General features: G+C 46.5%; 1 protein-coding gene across 1 annotated transcript in view; it reads left to right on the top strand.

The window, feature by feature from the left end:
* Positions 1–15,886, top strand: part of CSMD2 (CUB and Sushi multiple domains 2) — a 563,976-nt gene that overhangs the window by 356,168 nt on the left and 191,922 nt on the right. The window contains exons 15-19 of the mRNA XM_065576901.1: positions 1,912–2,106; positions 4,824–4,962; positions 7,616–7,803; positions 9,298–9,486; positions 10,539–10,655. Of these exons, the coding sequence (XP_065432973.1) occupies positions 1,912–2,106; positions 4,824–4,962; positions 7,616–7,803; positions 9,298–9,486; positions 10,539–10,655 (828 nt within the window). The remainder of the gene's footprint in view (positions 1–1,911; positions 2,107–4,823; positions 4,963–7,615; positions 7,804–9,297; positions 9,487–10,538; positions 10,656–15,886) is intronic.

Genomic DNA, 15,886 nt, shown 5'->3' with positions numbered 1-15,886 from the left:
CAAAAGTGAAGAGTTGTAAAGAATATTATTGCAGGTGTTTCCGGGGTTCCCATCCCTGTATTATCTCAGCACCTCACAAACGTCAATGGTTTTGTCCTAACAGCACCGCTGCGAGGGCGAGAAATTATCATCCCCACTTTGTAGGTGAGGAACTGAGGCAAGGAGAGATCAAGTTATTAGCCCAAGGTCATTCAGATTCAGCGAGGCCAGGATTTCAATCCCTGAAGTCCCAGAACAGAGCCTCATCCATAAAGCCACCCTTAGTTCTGCCTGTTGTTATAAAGTGAAAAATACCGTTAGTGTTGGTGATGCTGGAGTCATGAAAACTGGGTGCGTATGGAGACAATGGATGGCTCAGGGGAGTGGCAGTGGGGCAGTTAGCCGCTAGTTAACTGGTTTGAATGCAGTACAGGTTACAGAAGAGCACAAGTCATTGATGTCTGATAGCTGTTCATTGCTTATGTGGAACGAATTTGCAGTCGGAGGCTAGGTCTACATTACAAACCCTACAGCTGTAGCACCGCTGCTGTGCCTCTGTAACACCGTAGTGTAGCCATTTACTGCAGTGACAGACAGGGTTCTTCTGTTGACCTTGCGCTGTCTACACTGGGGCTTAGGTCAGCTTAACGACGTCTCTGAGGGGTGTGAATTTTTCAGACCCCTTAAGCGATGCAGCTGGGTTGACTTAACTTTCTAGTGTAGACTAGCCCTCAGTCTCCACCTCGGAGACCCACCAGAGCAGCTGGCCCTACCTGGCACCATTGGCATTCCTGGACGCAGAGCCTGGGAACCTAAAAGGACAAGACAACTGGAAACCCTCACCCTAAATGCCAAGGCTGAGACACGTTGGTGGGGAAGCTTGCAATGCCGCTGCTCAGCCTGTACCTGTCATATGGACAAAAAAATTTAGGCTGGGATTTCCTAGAGCCCATGGGAGTAGGGTGCTCAAATCCCATGAACATTCACTGGCAGTTGGGTTCCTAACTCCCTTGGCTACTTTGAAAATTCCAGTCTCTAGAGCTTTCAATCTGATTAATAGACTTACTGTGTTTGTATGATTTACTTAGCTCAAGGAGCTAAACAGTGGTGTTTCGTATGGGAGGGCCATCCAGAGACCACAGCAGGGGGAGGATAAGGTGGGAGCACTGGACTGGGACTCAGGAGACCCTGTCTCTGTTCCTGGCTCTGCCACTGACCTGCTGGGTGACCTTGGGCAAGCCAAATCCCTTCCTGGTGCCTCAGTTTCCCCATCTGTAAAATGGGGATAATGGTACTGACCTCCTTTGTAAAGCACTTTGAGATCTATAGTCGAGAAGTGTGATGTAAAAGTTGGGTGGTATTATTGTTTCCACTAGGGCTGCTTGAAATTTGTTTTGAATTTTGACCAAAAATGTCCCGGGGGGGGGGAGTTTTGCATAAGCTTATGCTGTTTTTTAACCAGCTCTACCCTTCACCTACACTTGAGGGACCTGATCTATCTATCCATGGTGCTTAGAGGGCCCCATAACCATAGCATCTGAGTGCTTTGTTATCTTTACCATAACTATCCTCACAACATCTTTGTGAGGTGGGGCAGTGCTATTAATGCCGTTGTACAGATGGAGAACTGAAGCAGCACAGAGAGGCTAAGTGACTTACCCAAGGTTACAGGGGAGTTCTGTGGCAGAGCAGGGACTTGAATTCAGGTCTCCTAAATGCTAGGCTAGCACTTGACCTTCTGCGCTGTTCTGTCTCTTCTTGAGCCAGCTCCCATTGAAGTCAATGTTGCCTTCCGTGGTGCAGGAACACACACCAGGCAGCTCTGTGGAAGTGAAGATCCTGGATTTGGGTCTGACCTGGTTGTTTCTCCATTGGCAAGAGGTTGGGTGGGGAAGCGGCTGACTCACCGCCCTCTTGTCACCCCCCCTGCAGCGTTCAGGCACAATGAATGCCCCGATCCTGGGGTGCCCGTCAACGGGAAGCGGTTCGGCGACAGCCTCCAGCTCGGCAGCTCCGTATCCTTCCTCTGTGATGAGGGCTTCATAAGAACCCACGGGTCGGAGACCATCACCTGCATCTTGAAGGAAGGCAATGTGGTTTGGAACAATGCGGTGCTGAGATGTGAAGGTAAATCGCTGTTTCCCCTCCCTCCCCAACCCCAACCCCAACTCCAACTCCAACGATGATTTAGAATTTGTTTTGGATAGGAGATTAAATACATGGATAGGAGATTAAATACATACAAATACACTAAATACATGACTTGACTCTGGCCCTGATCCAACAAAGCATGTGCTTAACTTTAAGCACGTGGATAGTCTCATTGAAGAACAGGGGCTACTCATGTGCTTAAGATGCTATGCTTTGCTAGGTCAGGGCCAAAGGGCTTAGCAAGTTGCAAGATCAAACCCTGAATAGATAATTTAATTGTGGGAGGGGGTTAGTGTTAGAGAGAGAAATCTCCCGCTAGTGGCTGCAGCCTAGAGAGAAGGAAGGTATTACTACTTCCCACTGATGCCCCAATCCTACAAAGCTTCCTTACGTGCCTTGCACACTATGAAGAGCCCCAATGACATCAAAGGGCACCACACCATGGATAAAGCAAAATTTATGCATAATTCTTTGCAGCACTGGACCCTAAAGGAGATTTCTGTTCTCTCACACATAGAAGCTTGTGTTATTTCGATCTGAAAGACCAGGGTTCTAATCCCCAGCTCCACGTGTGATTTATGGACCATTGGACTCTTGTCTGCACCCTATAGTTTCCTTAGAAACTTAAACAAACCAAATAATCACTGAGTGATTAATTCTGTGACTTTTTTTTCAAATAAATTATGGGATTTTTTTATTAATTCAGATCTGTCTACAACAGGTGTTTTTCTTCACACACACACATACAAACAAACACAAAAAGCTTTGATTTGCTAATAACAAAAATAAAATTCTTTACCACAAGTCTCATGGTGAGATGTAAAGAAAAGAAAAAGGAAAGTGTTGAAATGCATTCCGTTTCATTTCTTTTTTTTTCCCCTCCTGATTTTTGAGACCAAAAATCTTATGTATTCTTCAAATAATAGAAGAAGCAATAGGCCTTTGCAGTGAAATGAACAATGAATTTCTTGCTATAGAAATTCAGACCTGTCTGTGAATCTTCAGTATATCAATGACTGCATCAGGCCCCCTATAATGAACTCTGGAATTAGATGTTTTGCAGTTACATCTCCATGCCAATATGTCTATGACGACACACACACTCACACTCACACTCACTCACTCACTTAATTAAAGGTTCTGATTTGGATTTCAAAGCAGCTCCTGGTGCTTTAAAGTTTCCAGTGTGGAAAACAGAAATGAAATGAAAAGAGCTTGTTAGAAATTAAAAGGCCTCTTTCCCTCTCTGTTCTCGGAGAAGAGATGCCAGGAAGTGATATTTGCAAGCGTTTGAATTACAGATGTGCTGAAGTATTGAGAAATAATTTCAATAATTGGCCATCCGTGTTTTAATGCCAGTCTGCAAATAGCATGGAGGATGCTTTGTCTTTTCCATTAAAGGGAGAAGAGGGTACTTGCTGTCCAGAATGATTGTAATTCAGTAGGAGACTGCTTTTTTTGGTTTGTTTTTATTTGATTTTTGCAGGGAATTGGCAAATGAAATATTTGTGGGGCTGGCTCAGTACTTCAGTTCCCTTTGTGAGCCTGAGTGTTTAACTGCACACGTCTCTAGCTGGTCGAGGGAGGGGAAATATATAAATAAAATTATATTTTTATCGACTTTTATCTGTGATAACCCAGCTCTATTAACTTGTACTTCTCTGTGCGTGATCTCTTGGCTTGCCTTTGACTCGCCCTCCAGTATGTGCTCAATTAAATGCAAATTCTAATTAGTTCTTAAAAAAGAAAAAGGGTATGTGTAAAAGTGTAGAACAGCTTGTCTCTCTCACCAACGGAAGTTAGTCCAATAAAAGATGTCACCTCACCCACTTTGTCTCTATGAAATACTGTTTGGTGTCTGGAAAACGACTAGACAAGAAGTCCATATCTGAAAAAAGAGCATCTTCTCCCACAAAACCAACAAGGTAGACAGCAGGTGGGAGGTTTGGGAGACACTGGAAAGTTCATGTGTTTTGAGAAATGGATTTTTGCTTTTGGATCACTGATTAGGACCCAGCGTGGGAAGGGCTGATCCCATGCCCTGTCAAATCAATGGCTCAGGCCCTTGGGGCCAGACTTGCAAAGGCAGGTAGACGCCTAGTGGGGTTTACTAAAGCATGTGAGCAAGTTAGGCAGCTAATGTTCGTTGAAAGCCAATGGGAATTCGGCACCTAACACAAATAGTCACTTCTTAAATTCCCACTGGGCCCCAATCTGCATCTGTAGGTGCCTAAACACCTTTGTAACTCTGGTCCTTAGTGACTGAGAGTCATTACTGCCTGGTAGCTGTTTGTTGACCTGTGGGAAGTGAGTTTGTTGGGTCTCAGCCCTGGTGCCCATTTCGTAAAGCCGCTGCCAGAGCTGGAACTGACTGAAGGCTTTGATGGCTGTCTCAACAGAGAGAGGTGAAGTCCCAACTGGGCCGTGAAGACCAAGCTGTCCTCATGCCTGCAGGGCAGGTTTGAGGCCTGTAAGTTGGGGAGTATCATGGGGAATTTTGCATAAGTAGATTTCAGCCTCCCAGACTGTCCACTTTCATGAGACCTAACTTCACTGTGAACATAAATTATTGACCCTACCAGTCTAGGAACTGATATGTCCTACATCAGCATACTTACTGTCTGCAGGGGACTCGAGGGAGTAAACTCAGCTAATTAAACCTTTCGCCTGATTCCTGTGTCCTCTTTCCCCAGCTCCATGCGGTGGCCATCTGACTTCTCCGAGTGGAATGATCCTGTCCCCGGGCTGGCCTGCCTTCTACAAGGACTCCCTGAACTGTGTGTGGGTGATAGAAGCTCAGCCGGGATATCCCATCAAAATTACATTTGACAGGTGGTCACTGAGGATAAAGAATAGCATGGCTTCTATTAACCAATACTGCATGTGTGTCTGACCCTGTGCTCACTGAAGCCAATGGAAAGATTCCCACTGACTTCAGACAGGTCCTTCATCAAGCCTTATGTCCAGCACTAAAAAGTAGCACTTATGAGTTTTTTGTTAAAGTCAGGCAATTTATTTTGCACATTTTTTTCCAAAATTTGCATAACAATCCAGATTTTTTGTGTGATATGTTCCCCATCATTCAACCAACTCCACAGTTGGTTAATCTCCCCCCCCCTCCCCCTACCGACCTTCCTCTAAAAATGTGAAATTTTGAAATTGAAATAAATGAATAAATCAGAAAAGTTTTTTTTTTTTTAAAGGAAATATTTCCCCTTTTTTCAATCAGCTCTCCTTTCTGTCTATGAACTAATCCTCACCACAGCCCTACCAGCTGAGTAAATAAGTATTCTTACCTCCATTTTGCAAATAGGGGCACTGATGCCGAGAGGTCATAGGGCTGCAAATGGATTCAGGGCCACAGTCAGATATGAACCATCAGGCTCCTGTTTCCCAGTTCTGCACTCTGACCACCATTTGCTAAAATCTAGACAGCATTGAGGATGTGTCAGCCAACTGGCTCGGATGGCTAAAATAAGAACTAATCTACATTTTGAGCCAGAGCTAAGAACATGTTGAGCTGTTTCTAACTTTCACACTTGGGGGGAGGGATAGCTCAGTGGTTTGAGCATTGGCCTGCTAAACCCAGGGTTGTGAGTTCAATCCTTGAGGGGGCCACTTGGGGATCTGGGGCAAAATCAGTACTTGGTCCTGCTAAGGAAGGCAAGGGGCTGGACTCGATGACCTTTCAAGGTCCCTTCCAGTTCTAGGAGATGGGATATCTCCATTATTAATTAATTAATTAATAAAAAAAACTTCTGAGAGGAAGCATGGTGCAGTGGGTAGGACAGTTGCTTGGGACTTGGGAGGATCCAGAATCAATTCTGTGCTCCAGCACAATGACTTTTAAGGCAAGTCACTTTTGTATCTCAATTTTCTCTCTGTAAAACCTCCTGGGGTGTTGCAGGAATAAATACATTTTGTGAGGTACTTGCGCATTGTGTTAATGAGGGCCAGAGAAATAAGTGGGATAAACATTTTAAAATACATTACATTCTGGATGTGACTTTGTTTCAGAAATGGGGCAACAAATTCCTTTTTCCTTGTGTATTACAGAGAACTGTTTGAAAAACTGTGGAAACATTTTCATAATTTTTTTTTCTGTATTCCAAAAACGAGATGTTTGGTGCAACTCCCCATACATCATGGATGAATCTGGCATATGAATTACCTGTCTCTCCCCTGATGTAGGACTGTGTGGAGAAATTCACACACAACGGATTTAAATCAAGGCCCTTATTTTAGGGCTAAATCTTCCAAAGTGGTCGCAAATTTCAGAGAGGCTGACCATCCATAATTCCAGTTGACCCCAAACAGGAATGTTGCTCAGTGGGGGAATTTACTGGGGTTTGGCCCATTGAGAGCATCTATGTCTGGGATTATAAAATTGATACTTATAGTGGCTGCTGCTTCTCAGAGTCATTCTGATAATCATGCGTCTGTATATTATGATTATTATTTATGTTACAGTAGCACTTAGAAGCCCTATTGGGCTGTGAACTGCATATACACCTAGCAGGAGTCACTCCTTGGCCCAAAGAGCTTACAGCCAAATACACAAGACAGAGAAAAGAGGGGAGAGGAAAGAAAGGCACAGAGAGAGACAAGAAAGAACTGATTCAACCCAAATGACACAATGGCTCTGTGGTAGACTCAAGAACTGAGCCATTTCTCCTGAATCCCAGTACAATGCTTAGTCCACTGGGCCACACCATTTCTTTTAATCAACATAACAAAGTGCACGTACATATAGTAATAGAAGTTCCTGCCACAACAAGCGTAAGGCCAGATTTTTAAAAGCCTAATGGAATTTTCAAACGTATCTAGGGGCCTAAAACTCACTGCCTTTAATGGATGTGAAGTGCCTAATTGCCTAAATACCTTTAAAAATCAGGGCCTTAGCTTGTAAATAGACAAGACAGACCAAAGGTGAGCAAGGAAATGATTCATAGATTCTAGGACTGGAAGGGACCTCGAGAGGTCATCGAGTCCAGTCCCCTGCCCGCATGGCAGGACCAAATACTGTCTAGACCATCCCTCATAGACATTTATCTAACCTACTCTTAAATATCTCCAGAGATGGAGATTCCACAACCTCCCTAGGCAATTTATTCCAGTGTTTAACCACCCTGACAGTTAGGAACTTTTTCCTAATGTCCAACCTAACCCTCCCTTGCTGCAGTTTAAGCCCATTCCTTCTTGTTCTATCCTTAGAGGCTAAGGTGAACAAGTTTTCTCCCTCCTCCTTATGACACCCTTTTAGATACCTGAAAACTGCTATCATGTCCCCTCTCAGTCTTCTCTTTTCCAAACTAAACAAACCCAATTCTTGCTCTAGCTCGCGCAGCAGGCCAGCGGTAGAACCATGAATTGAGCTGAGGACTCCTAGTCCAGTCTCCTGTGCACTGGACCGCGTTGCCTCTCTGTTATTAGTCTTTCCAGAATTATAACATGGAAAATGCCAATTTCTTTATGTCCCTGGCAGGTTTAAGACCGAGGTGAATTACGACACCCTGGAAGTGCGAGACGGCAGGTCCTATTCCTCCCCACTGATAGGGGTCTACGATGGAACTCAAGTGCCCCAGTTCCTCATTAGCACCAGCAACTACCTCTACCTCCTCTTCTCTACCGACAAAAGCCACTCCGACATCGGCTTTCAGATCCGATATGAGAGTAAGTGTAGTGCCCAGCAGCACAAAAGGACTCAATCAAAGGCCCATTGGAGCTACTTTTCCATTCTGCTATGCAGTTAGCGCTGTTACTCTTAAGTGTTTTGAGGACCTCAAGCTATTGCAATCTGATAACAGCCTCTCATTATGATTATCTTTATTGCTATTTATTTTATGTTATGTGCAACAACTTGAAACAACATCTTCAGAATAGATTTTTTTTTTTTTTGTAAGGAAGCAGATTCGACTTCCTCTTTCTGTGTTATCCCCTCACCTTGAGACTAATCAGTGGCACCTCAGAGGAACAGCCTGTGAGGATCCCAGCTTGTCAATGACCCATTACAGCGCAATCCTTGCAGACGTTCGAGTGATTTTATGGGAGTCAGAGGAGGGTGCTTGGCTAGAGAGAGGAACTTGTGTTTGTTAAGCATTGTGATTATTATTCGGTGGTTATCATTACCTGCATTGATTAACGTGCCCATTGCAGTGGCATCTGGGTGTGCATTGATTGAGTGAAACACATGTTTATGGGCAAGCTGTGTTCTCCGATACTGTCTGTGCAACTCATGCGTCTTCTGTTGACTTCAGCGGCAGTCTTTTTTTTTCTTGTTTTCTCTCTTCAAAAAACACCTGTCAGTTGCTCTAAGTGCTATGCTGTATGGTGTTTGTGTGTCTGTCTATCAGTCTGTCTATCTGTCTATATACATAGATATAAAATATGTGGGTGTTGGCATAGATAAATAAATACGTCTCACATAAATTATATCCAGCAACAAACTACGAACGAACTCAACAAAAGCAAGGAATACGTTTGCTATTCATCTGCGACCATATGGTCCAGAATAATCACCCCACAATGATGTTGATAATGACAACACTTGTCAACCATCATCTCCTTCAACAAAGCCTCTTTCTCCCCCCACCCCCGCCCTTTGCTCAGTTGAGGAGCTTCGCTGCATGCCTAGAAGAGTAAGGACTCTAGGCTCTGGCCTTCCAAAGTGGGAGCAAAATCCATAGTCCAAGGACCTGAAGAGAGAAACCCAGCCACCTGCTGCTTCCTGTTTAAACTGAGAGGGATGCAGCTGAAGCCCCTCCGCTAGGTGCAGCATCAGTCGTTGCCATGGGATGTTCAAGGGCAATCTTCAGCCCTGCTGCGCTCACTGTCAGAACTCTGGTGGAGATAGCTCTGTTCCCCACCAGTCCTGGGTATCCCGCTTCACGCTTTCACTGCCACTCCTGAACAGCTGAGGGACACCAAACCTACCCATTCCAGGCAGTGAACACCATGCTGTCTGAGTGCTTCCCAGCCCAGGGATGATCCAGGTCTGGGGAGCAGAACTGGGGCCAGCCCAGGTCTTGTGCATGTTTCTCAGATAGCACAAGAATGATTTAAAAGTTCATGATAAAATTCCTCCTCCCCATGCAGCCACTTTCCGGTTAGGGGATGCAGAGGGATCTAGTTGCTCCCCTTAAATCTCTGATGGTTTCTTTGCTGCAGCTGTGAAGCTCCAGTCAGATCATTGTTTGGACCCCGGGATCCCCGTAAATGGACAGCGCCATGGGAACGATTTCTACGTGGGGGCTCTAGTGACGTTCAGCTGTGATTCGGGCTACACCCTGAGCGACGGAGAGGCCCTTGAGTGTGAGCCCAACTTCCAGTGGAGCAGGCCTCTGCCCAGCTGTGAGGGTAAGGGTTTTGGAAAAGAACAACTGGAGAAGGGGAACCCAAGAGTGGTGAATTCTCAGCATCCTGTGTAGGGCTGATGTGAATCACATGGCTGAAACACATGTGAAGCTGGTATTTATGTACAATCAGTGCCATTAAAATTCTGCAGTGACTGGAATACTACAATACCTCGAGTATCCAGGGCAATGATCATGTGAAAACTGTAGCTACCACTTTACTGGAGGGGCCCGAGGCAGGGATTGTTGAATTTCTAACAGCACCTACTCTGTGAATCTTATTTGTGATTTCACAAGCAGTGTTTCCCCGGGGAGGGAGGCATGTTGGTGTTCACCAAGAATAACTATCCTTCTGAATGTCTGTGGTTTATTGGAGGGGCTGGTGGTGAATTTAGTTTGCATTAGAGGGGCCCAATTTACAGATCTGGACAACAAAAGTCTCTGCTGATACACAGAAAAATTACAACAGCAGACCGCTTTTCCCCCATACTGCCCCCTGAGTGTGCACCCGTTCTGATCTGGGCCAGTTTCTTGGCGAGCAAACAGGTAGTTTAATCTCCGTGGCCCATTCAATCCCTGGCCATTGGTCCATTGCCTCTGGCATTCTCTCTCTGGCAATGCCCAGAGTGCAGGTGAGGCAAGAAAATGAAGGCATGTAAAATGCAATTGGCCACAGTGCAAAGCTATACATAGGGAAGGGGAAGGGTTATTTTCCCTGACTTGTGCAATAATCAAGTGTATGCCCTGATGCAAGAGTTTTGATTAGCTGTAACCATGGGTAGTATCACTGATCATAAAATTAGTCATTCACTGTAGCCAGCATGGGTCCCCTTCTTCAGTGGGTGCCATAGGCTGACTGCGGCATGCCACATAGCAAAGTATTTCCTTTGTACGTTCTAAATGTACTTAGTGTGGATTTCATCACATTGTCCCCAAGGGGAAGGGAAGAAGAGCCTTTTCTGCCCTAAATATCCCTGCCCAGTTCTCTCTAGCTCGTCTCCTTTTTCATAGTCACTCCGTTGGCTTGTCTGACTTTAGCACGTTTGATTTTTGCAGCTCTTTGTGGAGGTTACATCCGCGGCTCCAGCGGCACCGTCTTATCCCCAGGCTTTCCTGATTTCTACCCCAATAACTTGAACTGCACCTGGGTGATAGAAACTTCTCACGGCAAAGGTGAGACACCTTTAGATTAGGGTGGTTTTGAAAAGAGGCCGTGCTGTGGGATAGTGTGTGTGTGTGTGTGTGGGTCGGGGGGGGCGGACACAGCGTCCCATGTAAACATGATGGTTGGCTTGCAGAAGAGACAAGGGCAACCCCAAAATAGCCCGGGTGTGTTGGAATCTCTCTCTTTTGTTTCCCATCAGTCCTCGCAAAAGTGATATGGGAATGACGCTGAGGGTTGGGTAATGCAACCAAGGCTTTCTCAGAAGCACCTTGTCTTTCCTCCAGAATGGGGAGAGGTGGCATAATAACATAGGTAGATGGACCCAAACCCTCACATCCAATCTCTGCAAGCTTTGGTGAAGTCCCAATCCATAACTAAACCTTACTCTGGCACTGGTCTTCCATATGGCCTGAAGCAGAATGCCATATCTGAACAGATCCTCCTTATAGAGGGGCCTGGGTCCTGCTCCTTTTTGCTGAGCTGTACTGCTCAGGTCCAGCTGTGTAAGGAAGTGAAATCTTGCAGCACATCCTAGCAGACCCATGTCTGCTCAGAAGTGATGTCGCCATTACAGAAGAGACAGCAATGGCGTCTGGTGGTTACAAAAAGGGACTGGTAGTCAGGACTCCTGGGTTCTGCTGCTAGCTCTGCCACTGAATCATTGCATGACCTTGGGCAAATTAGTCCAATGCTTCTGCTTCCCAACCTGTCACTCTAGAGCAAAAAACCAAAGTCACCTTTTGAAAGCGTGTTGGGATCCTCGGATGAAAACCACTGCATGCAGACAAAGTATTATCGTGGTCTGACTGCTTAATACTTGGTTATTCCATCATGTATGTTCACTCTTCTGCCTCTTATTGACATGGAGGTCAGGAGTTAGCCCCCTCCCCCCGCCCCCGCAGGTGCCTGGCTCCAATGTGCAAGGAGCTACCTCCAAGCTTAGGTTGACTTTGTGACAGCATCTTACGGGAAATGAGGTTAGATTTGATACCCATGCTGCTCTGGCTCACGGGGAAGTTTCTTCCTAAACAGGGGTGGCTCTAGCTTTTTTGCCGCCCCAAGCACGGCAGGCAGGCTGCCTTCGGCGGCGTGCCTGTGGGAGGTCCCCGGTCCCGCGGCTTTGGCGTACCCGCCGCCAAATTGCCCTCGCAGGGACCGGCAGGGCACCCCCCGCGGTTTGCCGCCCCAGGCACGCGCTTGCTGCACTGGTGCCTGGAGCCGCCGCTGTTCCTAAAACAACCTGGATTAAGGCTGTGTGGGGGGAGTTATATCCCTTATATAACCATGTCGCTCTGTTTATACCAGGTAGCGGCACATGAGAGCTAGGATCAGCCAATTTTGCAAGACCCATTTTTCTTAAAGCATATAAACGTGTCAGTGAAAAGCACAGGGCATGATGGGAGCCTTCACGTGCTGTGAAAAGTATCCTGTTGAGCAGTGCCAATCCACTCTTCATTAATCCACTCTGCCCTGGAATCAGCTCTTCTGAGGAGAGACATTGCATTATCCTGTTGCTAAGCTAATGCACAATACAGAGACCTGACACCCTCTCGTAAGAGGTAATGCAGACGGTGGATGTGCTCCCCAACCCCGAACAAAAGAATATCTCTTGCCCAAGACAAGCTGCATTTTCAAACAGTGGCGCTGTGTCTGTACTAATCTTTCTTTTTTTAATTCTCCTAAAGTGTCCAGCAATGCACGCGGGAGCCTGAGCTCTTTGGAAAATCTGTCTCACAGTTAAAATTCGCGTCCCTCCCTCACCCCCCGCACTGTGTCCACAACAGTATCCGAGCACTGATGGGAAAATATAAAGTGTAAAAACGGCCTATGGGCCAGAGGGAAGAGAGACTCTGTGTTACTATGGATGTGTTGGGGTTTTTTTGTTCCCCTTTTTCCCTTGCTAGGATCCTTCCACCAATGCTAATTACCAGCAGCCTACTGGAAATAAATACCAGAGAGTGGTGGAATCTCTCTCCTTGCCCCAGCCCACTGTCTGCATTCAAAGGCACTTGGCTGGTCAGGGCTATGACTCAGCAGTTTGGGACTCTGCCCCTGTGCCTCGCTGAGTCACCTTTCCTGTATTTCTGCAGCAGCCTGGGTTAGGCATGCAGGGGCCATGCTGCTGTGTTAGGGGGGGAAATCAGGAGAACATGGAACCGAATTAGAGTTGGGTGGGAAAGGAGAAGATACAATAGAGGACATAACCCAATTATAGGAAGTTGGCACCAAGCCACCTTTTATGTCAGACAGTCCACTCCCTCATTGCTCCTGGAGTTCAGACAAGTCGCGTTTATTTACCGGCACAAGAAAAGGGGAGCGCACCTGAAGTTTTCCTTTTATCTAATGATTTTGTGAAAGGCGACAGAATGTAGCCAGAGGCCGGACTATGATGTGCTGTATATACATTCTGTTTCCATTGAAGCTGTGCACAATTTCTTAATGATCTGTTTTTGCTAGGCTTTACTGCATTAAATTGCAGAATAATGCGTTACACGGAGATCTCCCAGCCCCGTTCAGCAGCCTCTCTCCTACCTACAGAAAGAGTCAATGGAGCTGGGGTCAGATTGAGATGGGATGAATTTGGGTTGGTGGGAAGTGAAGAGGCTTGCAGAAATTGGGGCAAATTCTGCTCCTAGTTATTCCCATGTAGCCTCACTGACTTCAGTACCACCACCCCCTTATTGCAGAATGTTGTCTATTGTTGCATCCTCGTCTCTGAATTCTCTGTTCTCGAACATTGCAGTTGAATTTGGTGCTCATTAAAGTCAGAACGTTAACCGCTCTGGTGTGAGCAGCATTGACCACAGGCATGGGATGAGTTCCCCTTTGCAACACTCACTTCTTGACCAATGCCAGCTCAATTTGGACTTGCAGCACCCCATGCTCTTCCAGATTCGGGCCACTCACACTGAGCTCTACTGAAGCACCTCCATTCAGAATTGCACCGCGCCTCACTGCTCCAGTCCTGGGCCTACACACACGGCTCTTAAAGCCAGGTTTCAGAGTAACAGCCGTGTTAGTCTGTATCCGCAAAAAGAAGAACAGGAGTACTTGTGGCACCTTAGAGACTAACAAATTTATTAGAGCATAAGCTTTCGTGGACTACAGCCCACTTCTTCGGATGCATATAGGCTCTTAAAGCATATCTCAGTCCATACCTCACTCCTTACTGAGCTTCCTCGCAGCTCTGCCAATGCAACCCGGCCCAGACCTGCAGTATCATCTTGCTGTTCCAGGCTTTGACCCCCCTCATACTCAGCTCTGCCAGGGCATTTCAGTCCAGCAGCATCTTCTGTACCAATATTGGGGACCTGACACAGCTTTCATTGTCCCATTGTTGGACTGGCGGCACTCGTGCCTGGGAACAGATGGAGTTTCCAGCTGCTGGGTTCTGAATCTGTTGGAGATTGTTGTGCCGTTTTGCATGGGGATTGCTCGCATTGGAGACACAACAGACTGTACTTGCTGGAGCTTTGCAGTGGCTTCTGCTTGGATATTTACTGGGTCCTTCAGGGGGTGCTTCAGCTTCTGATGAGATGCTGAAGTGAGGGATCTTTTCCTGGGTTCCATAGCGTGTTTGCCATCTCTTTGCAATTGGGCTTCCTAATGTGTGACTGACATTTTGTTGTTATTTCCATGTTGTCTTTCAAAAAGCAGCTTGAGTGGGAGAGACGTTTTCTGAATTCTGATGTAGGCTAGGAGGAGTTTAAGGCCGTGTGCACTGATAGCTACAGAATGGCCAGGTCTTATCCATGAGATCAGCCTGATCCCCACAGGTCACAAGTCAAAACTGAGACTGTATAGCAACTCCGTGGAAAGTGACTTTTCCAGTGACAGATCCTCTAGCACAACTTGCCATTTCTAACAGTGCGAGAGGAATTTGTCCCGTCATTCTCACAGCACCCCGAGATTATAAAATGTGCCCCGGTCTGCATATTATTCTGAATGTTCCTAAATGCACCCTCCCTGCTAAGCCCCATCCTTTAGATCACTGGTTTTCAACCTTTTTTTCACATGCGGACCCCTAAACATTTTCAAATGGAGATGGGACCCCCTTTGGAAATCTTAGACGTAGTCTGCGGACTACCAGGGGTCTGCAGAGCAGAGGTTGAAAACCACTGCTTTAGACATTTACTACTCCTTTCTTTATTGTCTTCAGGACTCCTTGTTTGGCTGATGGGTTGATTCCTTAACCACCTTCCACCCTTTCATTCATGAGCACTTCTTTCCCACACCTCTTCCTGCTGACTTACCATTTGCAGTGGCTGATCTTTCATCTCAAGATTCTAGCAAGGTTATTGACTTGCTTTCGGTCTCCTTCCTTAAGAGCTGACCCGGAGAGCTCATTCTCGCTTTTCTCTCTCGCTCACTTGCTTTTTGTCTTTTGTTCTCTCCTGCTTTTATTCCTCTTTCGTTTTTTTTCTTTTTCATTCTCTCTTTCCTCCTTTTTAAGGCGAAATCCCTTGTTCTGGGATGCGGAAGGGGTTGTTGAGATCTGTTGTAAAAATCTCAAGCCAGCTCCTGCTCCCATGGAAGTCAATAGCAAAAGTCCCATGCTTTTTTGTGGGGCATCTCCCCAGCTCTTATTGCAACTGGCCAGCTGAGCCCCCGCGTGGGCTGTCTCAGTGGAGAGAAAAGGATTTCATGGTCCAGAGAGACAGAACTGCCATCTACTCCCTCTGAGCTGCCACTCCTAGCTCAGGGCAGTGGCACAGCACCAAGGCAGTTTGCCTTGCCCTGGTTTGTGCCAAACTCCCAAAAGTGTCCTCTTCAGGACCTGTCAGCCTGGCCTCTCACCAGCAATAAACTCTTCATTTCATTGCCAGAGTAGTGGCTCTGGCCTCTCTCCTGCTTTGCGAGCACATTTGCCTGTTCCCCTCTCAGCTCTCCACTCTGCACGGTGCCCCCGAGGGCACAACCCTTCCCTTTCTCCCTCTGCATTCCCTGAGACTGGCTCTTTGCTTCGCACTGACCCCAGTGAAATATTTAATATGGATGATTTTTCAGTGACCTATCAATCCCACCTCCTCTCCTGTGGGGCGGGCTCACTTTCACTCAGGCATTGCCTGGGGCTTACCTAGACGCTCCGTCTTCCTGCTCACATCTGCTGCCCTAGCCTTGATCTGCCGATCTCTCATAGGGGTGATACTTTCTAGTCTGAACATCAAGGATCTCACCATCTCTGATCACTGTTTTCCTCCCACACACTACATCCCCTTTGAAATGAAACACCGTCCCT

This window comes from Chrysemys picta, chromosome 23 (genome assembly GCF_011386835.1).
Source record: "Chrysemys picta bellii isolate R12L10 chromosome 23, ASM1138683v2, whole genome shotgun sequence".
NCBI lineage: Eukaryota > Metazoa > Chordata > Testudines > Emydidae > Chrysemys > Chrysemys picta.
The sequence above is the reverse complement of the archived record's forward strand: the minus strand, read 5'-3'. Positions and strand labels throughout refer to the sequence as shown.